Source organism: Mycteria americana, chromosome 1, assembly GCF_035582795.1.
Source record: "Mycteria americana isolate JAX WOST 10 ecotype Jacksonville Zoo and Gardens chromosome 1, USCA_MyAme_1.0, whole genome shotgun sequence".
NCBI lineage: Eukaryota > Metazoa > Chordata > Aves > Ciconiiformes > Ciconiidae > Mycteria > Mycteria americana.
In genome coordinates this window covers 4,453,433-4,469,362 of record NC_134365.1, presented here as the reverse complement: position 1 = coordinate 4,469,362, position 15,930 = coordinate 4,453,433, and the positions used below count along the sequence as shown (strand labels likewise).

The window sequence follows — 15,930 nt, the reverse complement described above, 5'->3', positions numbered from 1 at the left end:
GCTAAAAGCAATTTATTCTTTTTAATTCCTTTTCATTTAGGAGCCCTTCAAGCAGCAGGATGAGGGTTCAAACCCAGTTTCTTTTGAGCTGCCAGATTTGTGCGCTTACTAGAGGCATTTGCTTATAATCAGGTGAGTTAAAGGTAGACAGGAAAGGAAATGGGAGAGTTGCAAAGGAATGTGGGGAAGAAGGAAGGATGAGAGCCTGGATTTAATCTCGGTTCCCCAAATTAGAACTCAAGGATCCCTCCGTCATCCCCAGAGAGAGGTGGGTGCCCCCGACCGTGCTCAGATCTTGGAGGGTCCCTGGGAAGCTCAAGGCCAGAGATGGGGAGGTGTAAGATCAGTGTCCAGTAGCCAGGACTGATGACCCCAAAGGAACCTCCCAAACCGATGTTCTTATTTAAAATCGCAGGAAAGGAGTTTCATCTGTCATCTTTGAGAATTACATCCTGTAATTCTCAAAAAAATACATTTGGAAATAACATTCTGAACCTGCAACATCCATTGGAGCAGGGACATTTCTCAACGCTGGCAGGTCTGCTCAGAAACGGGTCCAGGAGGATTGAGCAACGTCCTGTGAAAGTTCCTGACCTTACAAGGCTACTGCGAAACAGAACTCACCCCATAAACAGGCTAAATCATAAAGATAATTGAATCCATAGGTTGCAGAGACAAATACAGGTTTTTTTTAAAAGTGGTTACAGGGTAATGACATGGCAAGAGGTTGGGGATATTCCAATCTCAGGAATCTGATACTGTTTCTCCGTGAAATGAAATCTGGCTGCAAAATTTCAGGCTTGGTCCCAACAGAAAGGGTCAAAGGGTGCGGATCAGTCAGAGAGCTAAAATTCAGGGTTTGGCACTGTCAGTGACTCCGAGAAGCCAATATTCACGTTATCCTGACACTGGGTTGTGCCTCCTACTCCCAGGTACTTTTAGTTACATCAAAGAAACACCTCCTCGCTTGCCCTGTGATTTTAGGGTGCGAAAATCTCCACTGAAAGTCCTGGGATTTGATTTAGGATGTAAACCCACAAGATGTCAAACACGACTTCAGGTTACCTCGTCCCTAAGCAAGATGCCACAACCACCTGCAACAAGGCACCGATCCAGCACAAAAACCCTGCTGGTTTGAAAGAAAAGTGTGTTTACAAGGTTACTCTGTCCCAGCTGCCAGATCAGATATTACCCCTCCTGCTGCTGCCAGCATAAACCTGGCATATGTTACCGTAGTGCCTTCTCCAGATAAATCAGCAGAAATACAGCCATGTGCTCACACCTGATCCAGACCTAATTTGTGCTGCAAAGTGATGCAGCAAGTTGGAGATCCAGCAGGAAGGAGCTAAAATCCCAGCCCTCCTCTGAGCACAGATTGTTATAGGAGCCATTTCCATGCAGGTGCCCAGTGGGTGAAGTTGGTTGTGTTCATGAGGAGCTTCATTCACAGTCCAGTGATGCCTTTGGGATGCAGCTCTCCAGGTCTCCTGCCTGCAGGGCCCCAGTGATGGACATGAAACCCCCAATGGATGAGTCTATTCAACCCATTTAAGGTGGAAGATGGTCACCCTCCGGAAATCACAGCCTGTCATTATCACATGGGCTTTGCTATTGAACTATTTCCTAACGTCTTATTAACACCCATCTTTCATTAAGGGCCTGGATCGTTATCTCATCATTGCAGGATATTAAATCAAACAATGGCAAAGGCTGTGGCCTTTCATTCTGGGGCTGACTCACCTTACGATGTAACAAGCCCAGGCCAGTGACAACCTCAGCATTGCCATGGTGACCGAGAGGCTTCTAAAGAGTTGTAGGCAATGATGTCATGAAGCCAGGTACCCGGCAGATGCTGGGGAATCTCTTCAAAGTAATGCAAGAAGCTACAACACAAAGCTCTCAGGAAGAAACCATGGTGGTTTGTATTCCTGCTGACCAAGGAGGAGGTGCTTGTAGGCAGCAGCATGCGCCGGATTAATTATAGCCTAGGAAAAAGGATATTTTTTTATCCCTGCTATCAACCCCCACTAATATCAGTATGGCTCCTGACACGGGGGCTTTTGATCAGGGGGTGATTAATCCATACGATCCACCATCCTACGAAGCAGCATCCCAGGACGATCTGCACCATCTGGGAGGCTTGGATAGAAACGTTCCCTGGGGGATGCTGAGCAGGGAGGAAGCGTTGCAGCCCCACACGGCTGCTGCTGTGTCTGCCTCCATCCACAGCAAAGCTGTGAGTAGCATTTGGGAAGGATTTATGTCATTTTGGATGTCTACAAAGGGCTTTGTAGTCACCTTTGACCACTTCTACTATCCACGGAGAGAAATGGGCACTCCCAGAGCAATTCACTTGCCCTGCTGTGGATATTGATTGTCAACCAGGACGAGATGTGTCCTGGAGGTGTTTGTAGCCTGTAAGCATGTTGGGAGACCTCCATGCTGTCTATGTCCAAAGCCATCCAATGCACATCTCGGTGGGCTCCAGCACGACATGACCCAAAACACAATTCCTTCTTCAATCCAGAGTCCCATGTAGGGAGGAAGAGTAAAGCTTTGATGAGGAGATACATTTCGAAACCGCGTACGTGCTGAGGATCTTTCCACCCACACCCTTGCGAGCACGTCTGCCGTATCGACAACCTGCTTGTCCCTGCTTCCTCACAGGGCTGGGATGATACAGGCAGGTGATGGTTGCCCAACAGTGTCCTACGCACCTCAACCCCGTCCAAGAAGAACCACTTTTGGGACAAACACCACTCCTTGCGTTGAGCTGTTCCCTGGATCAGCCTCCCCAAGGGTTCACCTCTCCGTTCAGCTAATGGAAACCACAAGGCATCAAGAGGTGAGGTCTCAGTGTCCCACTTCTCCAGACTGTTGCCATGTGCTTTTAAACCTGAGACCTGCAGGGACTGCTTTTAGGAAGTACGTGAAACACAACTAAAAGGGAAAGCGTGTGGTCAATAGATAGAAATTTAGAATAGCAAGGCCCGCAACTACAATGAAAAATGCCCAAGGACCAACCAACTGAAAAGCCATCATGAGATGGCAGAGATTTCTGGATTCTCTGCACCAGGAACAAAAATGATCAAGAGAGAAAAGACTGATGGAGACTCTGCCCTTCACACAGCAGACATCTCAAGGAGGTTTTTTTTTTCAGCTGGAGAAGTCAGTCTGAGTTTCCATCTCTTTTGCTGGAGCTCTCTACAGTCAAAGCCTCCCCTAGGTAACCTTTCAGATCTCTGACTTCCTAACAACCCCCCTAACCAATTTTTGGAGCCAAATCACTGGAATCAGATCACACAGATTGCTGGAATGCAGAAGTTAAATAACCAGATTTCCTTATCAGGTTTTTCTTAAAATTTTTCTGCTTATAGGGCAAAGATTTCCATTTATCTAATTCCTAGCAGACGTTTTTAATTTGTGCATTTCATTTAAGCCTTTCCATGCCATGGAGGCCTGGCTGGGGAAGAAAAAAAGGCTACAATTGTCCAAAAATATCTACAGAATTTGTTTCTTCTTTCCCTGATATTTTCCAATCAGACATGAAAAATATTAATGGCAAATTTCTCTGGAATTTTGGGACAAGCTGAAACAATATGGGGAGCTTGCTGCCAACATATTTTCTCAAATGCATTTAGGTTTTCCAACCTGCAATGACAAGCTGTTAACAGTTCCTTGGAAAAAAAAAAAAAAAAAAAGAAAATTCAGCTGAATGTTTAGATTTCTGCCCTGGAGTTTAACATATGTTAAACATATGCAAACCTGTCTTTGGGTACCTGGCAGCTTGGTAGGGATCATGAGGGAAGGTGCTGTGCTTCATAGCACTGGGAAGTGCCCCAGTTTCCTCCCAAAACAACTGCTGTTACTTGAGCTGAGAGCCAGAGCCATGAGGGGATGGCACAGGTGGAAGCACACGCTGGACACTGACCCTGAGTCATCCCCACCGAATATGATGGAGAAGGGGGAAAACCACTTTGATTGCGTCTGCTTCAGTATTTCTGGCAACACCACCAGGGAATCACAGCACAAAGTCTGTGCCCCAAATAAGGTTCAATTTTTGCTTCTCACTCCTTGAAAACCAAATAAATTACTGCAGGAGACATGGGCTTACCCCATGTGCCCATTCCCACCGTGCCCGCACGCTCCTTTGCACCGTGCACTCCTTTGCACCGCGCTTGCACCTCCCCGGGCTGACGCCTGCGGTGACGGCAAGGTCAGAGCGAGGGTTTCACATTTCCCAGTCCGGCTGTTTACCCGGCGCTCAGGCTGAATTAAAACAACTGCTAGCGAGCAGCCTGAGTCAACAAGAGATCCGACAGCTACCCGACTCCCGGGCAGGCTCTCCTGCCAACTTCCCAATAAAGAAAGAGAGCCGGGCTCAGGCGCAAGGAACGACCTTTCTTCGCTTCCTGTTGTACATTTATCACCTGGGCTTGGATAGTCCCAGGCACCTCAATGATGGGCACCTCATTCCCACTGCTGGGTGAAGGTACTTGTGATGCCTCGTGGGTCAGATGGATGGTTGGGTCTCCCAGCCTGTGCCAACGGGAGCTACAGTCTGCACCCACCGGGGTGCCGAGACCCACGGAGGTTTGCATGGGCAGAGCCCAGAGCATTTCCCAAACCTGCCAGCTATGCAAAAGCAAGGTCTTTCTGCAGCTGTGGCTAATGGGGATCCCACCAGCATGGGCTTGGGATGAAGGCAAGGGTGGCCAGAGGGTCACAGTAGCTGCAGTCCCCCATACCTGCAGGACATGCTCTGAGCACGGGTGCATTGCTTGTCCCCTCCCTGCCCTGCCTTAAACACAGATGCTCATTCCAGAGCTGACAAGCTAAATAGCTCTGAAAACCCATCTCACGCAGGGTCTAATCCAGCCCTCCACGCCTGGACAAGCATGACTCCCTCAGACATGTGCAGGAGCACACGCAACCACCTTGATCCCTGGCAGCCCGTGCCGCTGCTGCCTTCGGATGCTACTCAAAAATCTGGTCCTTTTGCATTCAGACAGAGTCAGTCATCGATGAAACGGGGTGACTAAGACTCAGCACTGGTACACACCAGCCTCATCCCACGTTGCCTTGTCTTGTCTTGTTTGCAGCTGGGCCGTTAGCTGCCAAGGCCAACCAACCCCATCGCTGCAAGCACAGCATGGCAGGACATCCAAAGCCAACCCAGGAAAGGCAACCTCAGGTTTTCCAAAATTTGGACTGGTAAAGCCATACCCAAAAAAGACCTCTTCCCACCTTCACGTCCTCCACTGAGAAGTTGCCCAAATTGCTGCGTTGCAACAGCCACAAACCATTTAATGGTTTATTAATGGTTTATTTCTTCTATTTATGGCACCAATGTCTTTGACTTGGGTTAGTTTCTGAGCAGCTCAGCTGCACCCAAAAATTATGAAAAGAAAAAAAGGAGAGGGGAAGCACGGCAGCAACCAGAGGTGATTTCATGTTTAAGAGAACTGAAGGCTTTGCTGACTGCGTTCCCCCATGTACATGTTGTTCACAGCTTGTAGGAGGTGGAAATCCATTCCCTGCCTTTGGCAAATCAACCTTGGAGAAACAAATAAACACAAAAATCACTGCTGGCAGGTGCCTCTTGTGTCTCGACTCGTCCTTCTCAGGTTGGTTCAACAACATGGAGATTTCAGCGGCGAAGCCACTTCCGAGTCCCTCTTCCCACCCCAAAGCCTCATCCTCAGCTGTGAACGGGATCCAGAGCTCCAGCTGGGAAATGGACCCAGGCTGGGAAAAAAAAATAATAACAGCTTTTTTTTTTCTTTATTATTTTAATCTTTTTGCAAAGGGAGTGTTGTTTCACAAGCACGGATCCATCCCTGGAGCACTGGTGTTGGCACAAAGCCAGGCAGCATCCCGTGGTGCCTGGGGTGGAGGGGCTTTGTTGGGCTGCTCAAGCCCAAATCACAGCCTGACCTGCGTCCTACTGTTCCTGTTAGAAATCCCTTGCTAATAAGGAGGATTTCTAAGAAAATCAGTGAGCAGAAGAAAAAACAAGTAAAAATCTCAAATTTCTGCACCGGGCACGCTAGAGTCTCCTATTGGTATCAAGGTGGGATGCTCACCTGGATCATACCTTGAATGAAGAGACAACTTTCCTCCAAATAAATGTGTATCAGTGACTAAGGAGCCTTTATTCTCCACTCGTGCAGGATAACCTGGCGGTGCCTGTCTGCATTTTTAGGGGCAGAATAATTCAATCTCCTTGGGCCAGGCACTCAGTCCCTGCCTTCAAGCCCACGAGCAAGACACGTGCAGTGCAAACCCATCCTCCTGCTTATCCCCTGGCAGAAGCAGCCCAAGCATCCTGGATCCGGAGAGACTGAAACTGGGAAGTCACATCCCTCCTTGGGGCTTGTGGCCAGATCTGGGTGCAGGAGGCAAGACACCCAATTTTTCTCCCGATACCACTGGGAGAAAAACACCTCCCGTCCCGGCGTGTTATCCCTGTTGTTTACCAGGCTCAGCTGTTCTCCAGGTTTCCTGGAAATAGCCAGAAAGCCCGGCAGCCCCCTGGCACCGGCAATAGCTGCTCATGCCCCTTTCGCATGTCTCTGGAGGAGGCTGCAGCTGCTGGGAGGGATGGTGGCAGCGCTGGGTGACGGCAAGGTCAGGAAAGCAGAGCTCGGCAGCGTTTCCTCCCTGCACGCATGTGAACGGAGCATGCACAGCCCGTGCGGCTTCTCGGGGCCGGCACGTGCTCCGGCAGCCCTGCGTCCCCGCCGTCCCTCTCGGGCGGCCGAGCCTGGGCTCCTGCCAGCGGCCGCGTGCCAGCGGGCCATGCACGGCCAAAAAATAATAAATACATCGGTAAACAAGTTCACCTCGCTGCCCTGCAAAAGGCTCTCCCTGCGTCAGGTTGGGCAAACAAGCTCCAGAGCTGACTGCCAAGGCATCGGGGAGGGGGATAAATCAGGTTGGCTAGAGGGTTGCAGCCATTTAACACCAGCCCTGCCGCGTCCTTGCCCAAATGCTGGCTGCCGCGGGTGGCCAGCCCCACCAGGCGAGCCCAAACCGGGGCTGGGGCTGCACAGGAACACAGCAGCACCTCCTATTCCCAGCAGATTTGTCATCACCCCTTCCCCAGCCCCGAAGCAGCATCATTTCTCCCCGAGCCATCTCATAGGGAGCTATTTGTCTGTCTCAGACTCCCCACCCTGTCCTTGGATAACCTATTCCAGGGCTGAGCAAAGCTTTCCCCAATTCCAACCCAAATCTCTCCAGGTGGGGTTTTAACACCCTGCTCCTATCCACAAGGGTTGATTTTGAAGGTCCGCGTTGCACTACGGTAAGGTCTGGACCAGCAATGCACACCAAAACGTACCAACATGGGGGGGACACTGCAGGATGCTCAGGCACGGCCAGGTTTGATGGAGAGAGCGCTGGATCTGCAGATAAGAGCAGCTACAGCTACACAGAGGCCTCCAGATATCACTGCACCCTCCCGTGCCTCAGTTTCCCCTGCCTGAAGTGATAAAACTGGAAGTCCTCCAATGAGGACTGAAGGACTGGGGAGAGGGGGAATAAAAAAGTCTCAGCAGCCAACTACGTACAAACAGCATGATGCCCCTGGAGAAAAAATAATAATAATGAAAAACCAAAAGGAAAGCCCAATTCCAGGGTGTTTTAGCAGGAGGGTGGTACAGAAAATGCAGGAGGTTGGGTTTTCTGGCCCGGATGGTGCTGGTGCCCACAGCACCAGGGAAGGGCACATCTCACTCTGGGCCCTGTGCTTTTGGGACGAGGCTTAATCTGGGACAGGCTGTGGTGGGCAACACCAAGGAGGTGTTTCCAGAACGGGACATATGGGAGAGCACAAAATGAGGGCCATTTTGTGCTCCAGGAAGGAAATACCTGGGGTGGGAAATGTGGTAACAGCTTTCAGTCTGAAAAAGAGTGTTATAATGAAAATTATAACTGTCCTTGACAGCAAGGAAGGTTTAAGATAGATATAGGAAAAGTTGCCTAGGTATTAGGGAAAAACTAATACCTCTTGGGAGGACAAGGAATCCCCCAGAGGAAAACACAAGGGAAATTTGAAACGGCTTGTGTAGGTTTGATCTTGACTCCCAACCAGGGCCTGTCCACCACCCCTTTTTTCTTCAGCCTTAAACTGCGGTTACGCAGGGGAAAAAAAGTGGGTGCCCTGCAGAGACGTGCGTGCCTGCGTGTGCGTGTGTGCACGCACGCACCAGGCAAACAGGGATCACACCTCGCTGGTTTTGAAATCCTCCCACGTCCCTCCACGAAAAACCCGTGGTCATCTGATTTAAAGCCTTTGGAGTTGTTTTATGCCGAGATGAATTTCTCCATCGTTGAGGGTGTGTTAGGGAAGGGTTCGGCATGCCAGCTGCCCTGCCAGCACGGGCTCCTGATGGCAAGAGGAGCGTCAGAGATGGTGTGATGCCAGGTGGAGAAGGGGCCCGGGGGGTGTTGGTGGTGTGATCTGAGCACTGGGGTGAAGTCCAAGCCCATGCTGAGCTCCCTGCAGAGGGATCGGACCCTTCTCCACAGTCCAAGCCCAGCCTAGCCCAGCCAGCTCGGCTTTTCCTACGTAACGCGGCCACTGAGCCCAGTCTTCAGCCGGTGGCGTGGACAGAAAGCATCAGGGTCATGCCTGTTCACCATGTGAATACAGCACAGGAGAGTCCTCCATCCACGCAGGAGTGAGGCAAGACACCAAGAGGAAGGTTTTCCAGCGTTGCAAGTTGATCGGTGGGTTGCTGGCCCTGGGAAGGCAGGTTACAGGCATATCTGCCTGCTCCCAGGTTAGGAGATGAGGAGATGCTATCAGTGACTGCATCTTTACGTGGTTTCAATTCCCAGACTCAGGAAGTCTTAGAGGCTATAACGACCTATCTCTTCCCACCGGTTGGTTTCTGTGGAGCGATCGGGGTGCAGAGCGGGTCCGAAAAAACCCCCACTGGACCTTACAGCTCCCCTGTAGGGAGCTGCACACCCTTTACAAGCTTCCTTCCCCAGTTTCAAGTTGGGTGCTGGTCCCACCTCCAGCTGCTGGCAGCGAAGGACATGCCACCTCCCCACCACAGCCTGGCATGTCCTCCCCTGCACCAGTGCCATGAGACGTGGTGGGCTTTGCTGCTTGGTTGTGCACGACCCCATGAGCACCACTGGGAACGCAACTGCTAGGCACAGTGGCTCCTTAAACCCATTAAAGACTCTCCATGAGTTGTCGTAAATGCTGAAGAAAGTGTAATGTCAAAGAGGCAGTGGAGAGGTCATGCTCACCAAGTGCTTTCTTGGAGCTGCAGGGAGCAGGGACGTGCGGGACGGGTGTGATGGAGGGACAGACACCTGCTCCTTTGGGTCATTTACTCGTGTTTTGCTCAAGGGGCCAGCTAGGTGAAAGGGAATTAAATGAAATCAAGAGCCAGAAGGAAAATACCCTGGCAAGAAACACCAGCCAGGGGGCAAAGCAGGACACGAGGGGGTTTCCAGCCTTCCAGGAAAGGTGTTCATTGAAAACAAGGCAATGGTTTGACTCAGGCACGAGATGGTGAGTCAGGAGAGCCGGGGCCAGCTCTGCCGCACGCTTCCTCCCTGCCCTTTGAGCAGATGGCTGCTAGCAGACGCCCACACCGTTGCCGTCACCGTCACCATCACCGGGACAGCCCCCATAGGGAGCTGGGGTGGGCAGGACCCCCCCCCCCCGGCAGCTCCGAACTCCCCGCTCGGCTTCTCTCCCTCCGTGCTGCTTGGAGGCGTTGCTCATCAGCACTCATAAATCCTCCCCGGTGCCTTTTATCCGGTGGATAAAAAGTTTTCCAAGCCTGCCGGGAAAGCACGACATCGAGAAGCGACGGGTGACGTGACCAGCAAACGCAGCAGCCTGTGGATTTGCAGGGCATTGCCAGCAAGCCAGAAAGCAGCCCAAAGTGACAAAATTATCCCTTTTAATACCAAAAAGCTGCAGAAAGGCAAATCTCCACCCTTAGCTGTAATCACTCTGCAAGAGCAGATAGTTTCCCATCAGAGGGTGTTGCAATCTGACTATCTGCAGTAGTTGTGATATCGAGGAAGCGTTCGATAGAGAAGGGGACACAGAGCAGAAATAATAACGCCAGGATGTGGCACTGCCCTCCCCTTTCCCTTCATGCCCACGTGCAAAAGGCTCCTCTGCTCCTGCTAACAAGAGCCTCCTTGATCTCAGCGAGCAGAAATGAGACCACAAGACGTCACAACTTCTGCTAACAGAGGGTGAAAAGGCTTAATAAAGAGCAGTATTGTTACAGCGGCTGGGCTGTCTACCTGCTCCTCCCACCACGCAGCTGGAAATTGCAGTGCTTGGTGGCAGAAATCACCTCTGCAACGTCATCCCCACCAGGGCATTTCTCCTGCCAAAACAACTCCTGTTATCACTTTCCCTGCTATATAATAACTTCTGCCACCTTTGGATAGGAGCTGCTCGCAGGAGATTGCTCTGATGGCCACCAGCAGAGAGGAGCCACGGGAAGGCAGACATCAGGAGGGCTTTGTGCAGGTCTACCAGGTGCTCTTCTCCACCCAGCATCATGGGATGCTGCAAAGCTCCATGCAGACAAGCACCCCGTCGTGGCTGGGATGCGGCGGTTGAGAGACATCCAACACAGCATATCTGCAGTGGGGTCAGTAGATGCGACAGTGAGGTCTCTTTGCAGAGCAGCTCTGTGCCCTGCAAGCATCCCGAGGGCTGGATTTGGGGGTTGCTGTTATAGAGTCTCCAAGATCTCCACACAACTTGGCTGAAGATGAGTGAATAGGTGCTTGTGGAAGTAGGCGTGATGTGGGGAGGAAGGACCCTGGGAAGATTAGGGCTGTTTTTTCAAACCTCCTGCTCCCTGCTGCGTGGTGGGTGCTCAGCTCCTCCGGCCCCTTGGCTAGCCCTGAGCTCGTATTCATCTCAGCTGCGTGCTGCCTGCTTGGACCGAAGTGTCTGGCTCTCCTTGAGGTCAATGGCGATGGAGAGGTTGCCACTGGAGCCATTGAGCCTATCCATCATCAAAGCACCCTCCTCTGGGCCTGCCCGTTCATTGCCTCCTGGGGGGACCTGGACGTCTGGCTTACGCTGTACACCTCACTCCAGAGGGCTAAGGAAGGTGAGAGCCATCACACCCCATGTGACATATGCAAGGACGGCCACCAGATCACTCTCAGCCTGGAAGAGATGTTGAATCCAACTCATGTACGCAGCGACCACAGGGCACTGCTTGCTCTCCCACTGCCAGCCTGGCAGATGAAGGACAGAGCTCAGGTTTCAGCCTCAGACCCCTCAGGAGCTCCCTGACTGCTGTGCTTGTGCTTTTTCCAGCGTCCCTCCTTCTTCTCTTGCCTCTGCAAGCTATGGCTACTCCTCCAGATGCTGCACAGGATCCAGCGCTGGTCCATCATGCCCATGGCTCTTCTTAATCTCCACCCTGCTATGAGCTCTTCTCATTTACCCTGCGAAGACAGCTCAGAACACTTGGCTGCAGTCATCCGAGTTCTCCCTCTGCCTGGGGTTGCACTGGTGTTGCAGAACCGCAGCCAATGTCCATGTCAGCAGAGCCCCTTTGCAGGGACGCGGCATCCACCGTCACCTCTCCAAACCACAGCCCACATCCATCCAGGCCCACCTCTGCCACCAGCGTGATCCTCCTCGGCGGTCCCAGAGAAGACCATCAACAGACAAAATCAACACCAACGACTCCAGAATCTGCCCCCTCATCAAGCAGGGCCCCGAGTCCTCTTTCTTGCCCAACTCAAGCCATGCATTACCACGCAGGATCCTTTGCTCACACGAGCAGTAACGTGCCCTGATGACTGGTGATCCAAGCAGCACCCAGCAGGTCCCCCCCATCCAACAGCTCAAAGCCAACCTACACCTTTATATATACCCATAAATATATATATTCATGGTGCCGTGCATTTTTTTTTTCAGCTGGGAAGCACCTCGCACCCTGCATCTATCACGCCCTTGCCAACTTGCTAATGGCTGTACCCATACCCTGGGCAGCCAGTCGCTCCCAGCATCACGCGTGTGATCTCTGCTCGCTGGCTTTCACTCTTATTTCCAGCTCCTTCCCGGCCAGCAACGCCACCAAGATTTCATTTGTCCTTTGACAAATGACAAACGTCCCGCTCTCTGGCAATAAGCTAGCTGCTTATCACCTGCATGCTCCCAGGCTTCCTCGCGTCAGCTGCAGTAATTAAATCATATTTTTCAGGTGGGGCGAAGGGCATTTTAGGTGAAAGCTCCCAACACCTCCTGTCAGTAGAGCTGTAGCCACGGATGGGCCTTTGCTAGGGTAACAGCACCGCTTGGGGATCAGGACTTTATCCAGCGCTCCCAGCTGATGTGGTGATGCTGTAAGAAATTAATTCCTGCCCTAAGCTCATTCCTTCTAGCTGTCCTCGAGCATCTCTGCTAGAAATACCTTTCGTTAATATCTGAAACTGCCAAATGCCTTGAGGTCGGCTAAATGGCAACTGTTGTACAGACATGAAGTGCAGATCCTGGGGCAATGCCACTGGCTACGATACCCAGAGGGAAAGGAGGAAGAACAGAGCCAAGGCAACAAGGATTTAGTACAGACTTGTCAGGGAGACCTGGGAAAGTGATGCCAAAGCTGCAAGCAGCAAGAAGCCGGCAGAGCTAGGGTGGAGTTTGCATTTTACTCCCCAGGATACTCCATTTCCACATGCAGGGGTGTGCAAAGACAGCTCAGGGCCTCCAAAATGCACATCTCAAAGTTTCCCTGTGCCTCAAGCTACCTGGGCTTTGCAGAGCAGCAGCCTTTAGGCAGAGCCTCCTCTTTGCACCCTGGATCCCAGTGGTGGTGAGCAAGCCCTGGGGTGAGACGCTGCTCCCAAAAGGCTCCCAAAGGAAAAGCTCAGCCTCCTTGCTGAGCTGGCTGGAGTCCTCGTTTTCCTCGGGGAGGATCAGGCAGGCATCCTGACTCCAACCCGGCTGAGGCCACCACCTTCAGAAAGGTTTCTTAATGCACCAAGTTGAACTACAGGGAAAATATCTTAATGCCCAACTCTCCTGCAAACTAAGGATATGCACAGCTCGCTCTGTGCCGCTCTTGAAGGGCAGCCAGAAGACCGTGCTCTCCACAACCCTCCTGCCTGGTGGCTTATAGATGTGCCCATGGGAAGCCCAGGCAGCCCAGCTTCAGCCACCAAGCAGTGCTCTAGGCACGGCTGGTGACATGGGGTCTCACCAACCCAATGGGATGCTCTCAGCTGGGGTCATGTCTACACAGACTGCAGCTAGGCCTTACAGAGAACCTCTACAAGCATTGTCATGGCCAAACTCAGTCTATTCTAGTCTAAGCAAGTCTTACAGTCTCCATCTACAAGAAGAAGGGGTCCTTGGGGGGGTCTCCAGCATGAGCTGAGCATCCACGTGCACAAGCGATGGACAAAACCCATCCACGCTGGCCTCTGTGCCATGTTGGACCTTCCCAAGGTGGAGCTGCAAGCTGATGCAGGGAGCTGCTGGCAGCTGCTCTGGCATTTCAAGGTTGACCTCTAGAGGAAGTTTGTAGAGGAGGTATGGCTGCAAGGGGGACACAATGGTTGCAGAACCGAATTGCCCATAACAGGGTCCTGAGGACTTGCAGGTTAGCTGTGCCCCAGGTATCTAGCAGCGACGGCAAGCATGGTATGGTGCCCCATCAAATAGGTCTTCCCCAATTCAGGTGTGCTGGGCAAGACCTCATGGAAATGCATCCTCATTACTGCAAACCCACCATGTGTCCCCAAGTGCTGGAGACCTGCCCGTCGTTTTTATCCCTGGGATCCCTGCTGAGGCTGCAGCAGGAGCCGCACGCGAGCTGCCCTCCACCATGGGAAGCTCCCCCCGGCTCTCTGTGCTCACCCCCAAGGGCTCAGCGCTTTTAAAGCCTGACGCACTCTGCTTTCCTCCAACCGCCCACCCCCCAGCATCTCTCCTTCTGCTCTAAACGAATCCGTTTATCACCTAAAATTAAATCAAGACCTGAAGTCTGCTGCGCTGTCAAGATGCGAGGGTGTGAACCACATCACACTTCATTGAGCCTTAAAAGGCAACATAAATCTCCACGCCTGAGATCACAGGCTCTGTGAACATCACTGCGGGCAAACTGCCGCACACCCAAAACATCTTCCCCAGAGCAGGGAGAGGTGAGGAAAACAAATCCAGCCCTCTCTCCCAAATTTGCATTCCCTCCCTGCTGCCCTTTCATGCCATGCCAGTGTAACATCTCTGCAGCGGTACCCTCTGCCCCTGCCCCAGCACTGCCAGCCCCCAGCTGCCACTGGTCCGGAGACCACTGGGCAACCACTGGGCTGCCCACTGGTCCGGAGACACCTCTCCGCTTCAGCAAAGCACCTAGGTTAGAGGCTGAGCAGCATCTTCTCCCCATGTCCTTGCACACCCTGACTTACCCTGCCTCCCCTGGGCTTTGTGTCTCCTGGAGAAGACTTTTTCCCCTCTGTTTCTCCTCCCAATAGAGCTGATAGGACAAGGAGCCACCACGAGCATCCTGCTCTATGCCCCACCACGCTCACACTATGATACCCCTCTGGGATGAGGAGGAGGTGACATTAAGGGCCTCTGCTTCACAGTGGGCCAGGGAGGATGGAAAACTCATCCATCCACCCGTGGGGAAGCGCAGGAGCAGCCGTCAGGGCTATAGGTCTCCTAGCTGGGTCCTTCTTGCCCCACGCTTCCAAGCCAGGGGGTGGCAAGGTGGGATTTCTGCCAGCTGCTGGGATGGAGTTTCTGGGAAAAGAGATGGCTTGGGGTGCAGATCAGAGAGCACCACAGTGTGAAAGAGGGCTGCCCAGGTGGGGTACCCCTCTCAAATGCCGTTTACCTCCCCAGTCTCTCCTCCCAGGGTGCCAACGGCACAGCTCCTCCAGCTCAGCATCTCCCAAGGACCACCACGAATGCACGCAGGTTGCCAGTTCTCAACCCGCATCACCCAAAACCACCCCCAGCAGCACCCCCCTGCCCAGAAACATCCTGCTTCCTTCTCGTCCTCAGCCCTTGCACCACCCAGAGCAGCTCATTCCCCCCGAGCAAGGAGAGACGAAAAACCCCACAGCCAAGGGAAAGCGGAGGGGAGACAGTTGCCCTTTACAGGCTGTATTTCTACCCCCCCACACCCCCCCAGCATCGTGGGGTGTCCCCCATCCTCCCCCAAAAGCCAGCAGTGCAGCAAACTCAGGCAGAGCCCGGTGCTCCCATCTCCCACCCCGACAAGGAGGCACCGCACGGGGCACGGACCCCAGCCCCATCCCTGGTCCCCCCGGTCCCCCCCCCGGCCGAGGGAGCACCCTGGGGTGCTGCCCCCCCCCCATCCAGCCCCTACCTTTGCGGAACGGCATGAGGCAGGGCTGCGCTCGGACGCCTGGGTTCCCCGGTCGCAGATGCCTTTCTCCTGTATATATATATTTTTTTTTCTTCTTTATTTATATTTTCTTCCTTCCTCCTCCTTCTTCTTTTAGAAGGAAACGGACATATTTGGGCAAAGCCCGGCAGAAACCAGCGTCATTTGGAGGCAGGCACTGCAGAAAGGAGGAAGCTCTTGCAATTTCGGAGCTTTTAACCCTTCGCTTCCCGAGACAGCAGGGCTGGGAGAGAGGTGACAGGGACAGGACAAGGAGCCGATGGCCTTAGAAAGGGATGGAAGGCACTGGGAACTGGTTTTTGGTTTGGTTTGTGGTGGTTTTTTTTTCCTGGTAGGACCAGTACAGAACGGAGTGTAATGGATGTGGGTGGGATAATGGGGTTTTGGCCTCCCACATCACCTCTGCCGATCTTCTGAGCTCAGCAGAGCACCAGTCCCATCTTCTGCGTGGTGGCACTAGGCCAAGCTCGGAAAACTCAACTGCTTCCAACACCAGGGAGCCAGAAACTCAGATCCCCCTCCTTAGCATCTC

The 15,930-nt window shown here is 52.7% G+C and overlaps 1 protein-coding gene across 3 annotated transcripts in view; it reads right to left on the bottom strand.

The window, feature by feature from the left end:
* PFKFB3 (6-phosphofructo-2-kinase/fructose-2,6-biphosphatase 3) overlaps positions 1-15,508 on the bottom strand; it is a 41,648-nt gene extending 26,140 nt beyond the window's left edge. For 2 of the 3 annotated variants that reach the window (XM_075518911.1, XM_075518570.1), the window contains exon 1: positions 15,360-15,378. Coding sequence is in view for 1 of the 3 variants with exons in the window: in XM_075518653.1 (XP_075374768.1) it covers positions 15,360-15,375 (16 nt within the window). In the remaining 2 variants the exon portion in view is untranslated. Of the gene's footprint in view, positions 1-15,359 lie in introns of all 3 variants that reach the window. The other variant, XM_075518653.1, reaches the window with a different exon arrangement.
* Positions 15,509-15,930: the final 422 nt, after the last annotated feature.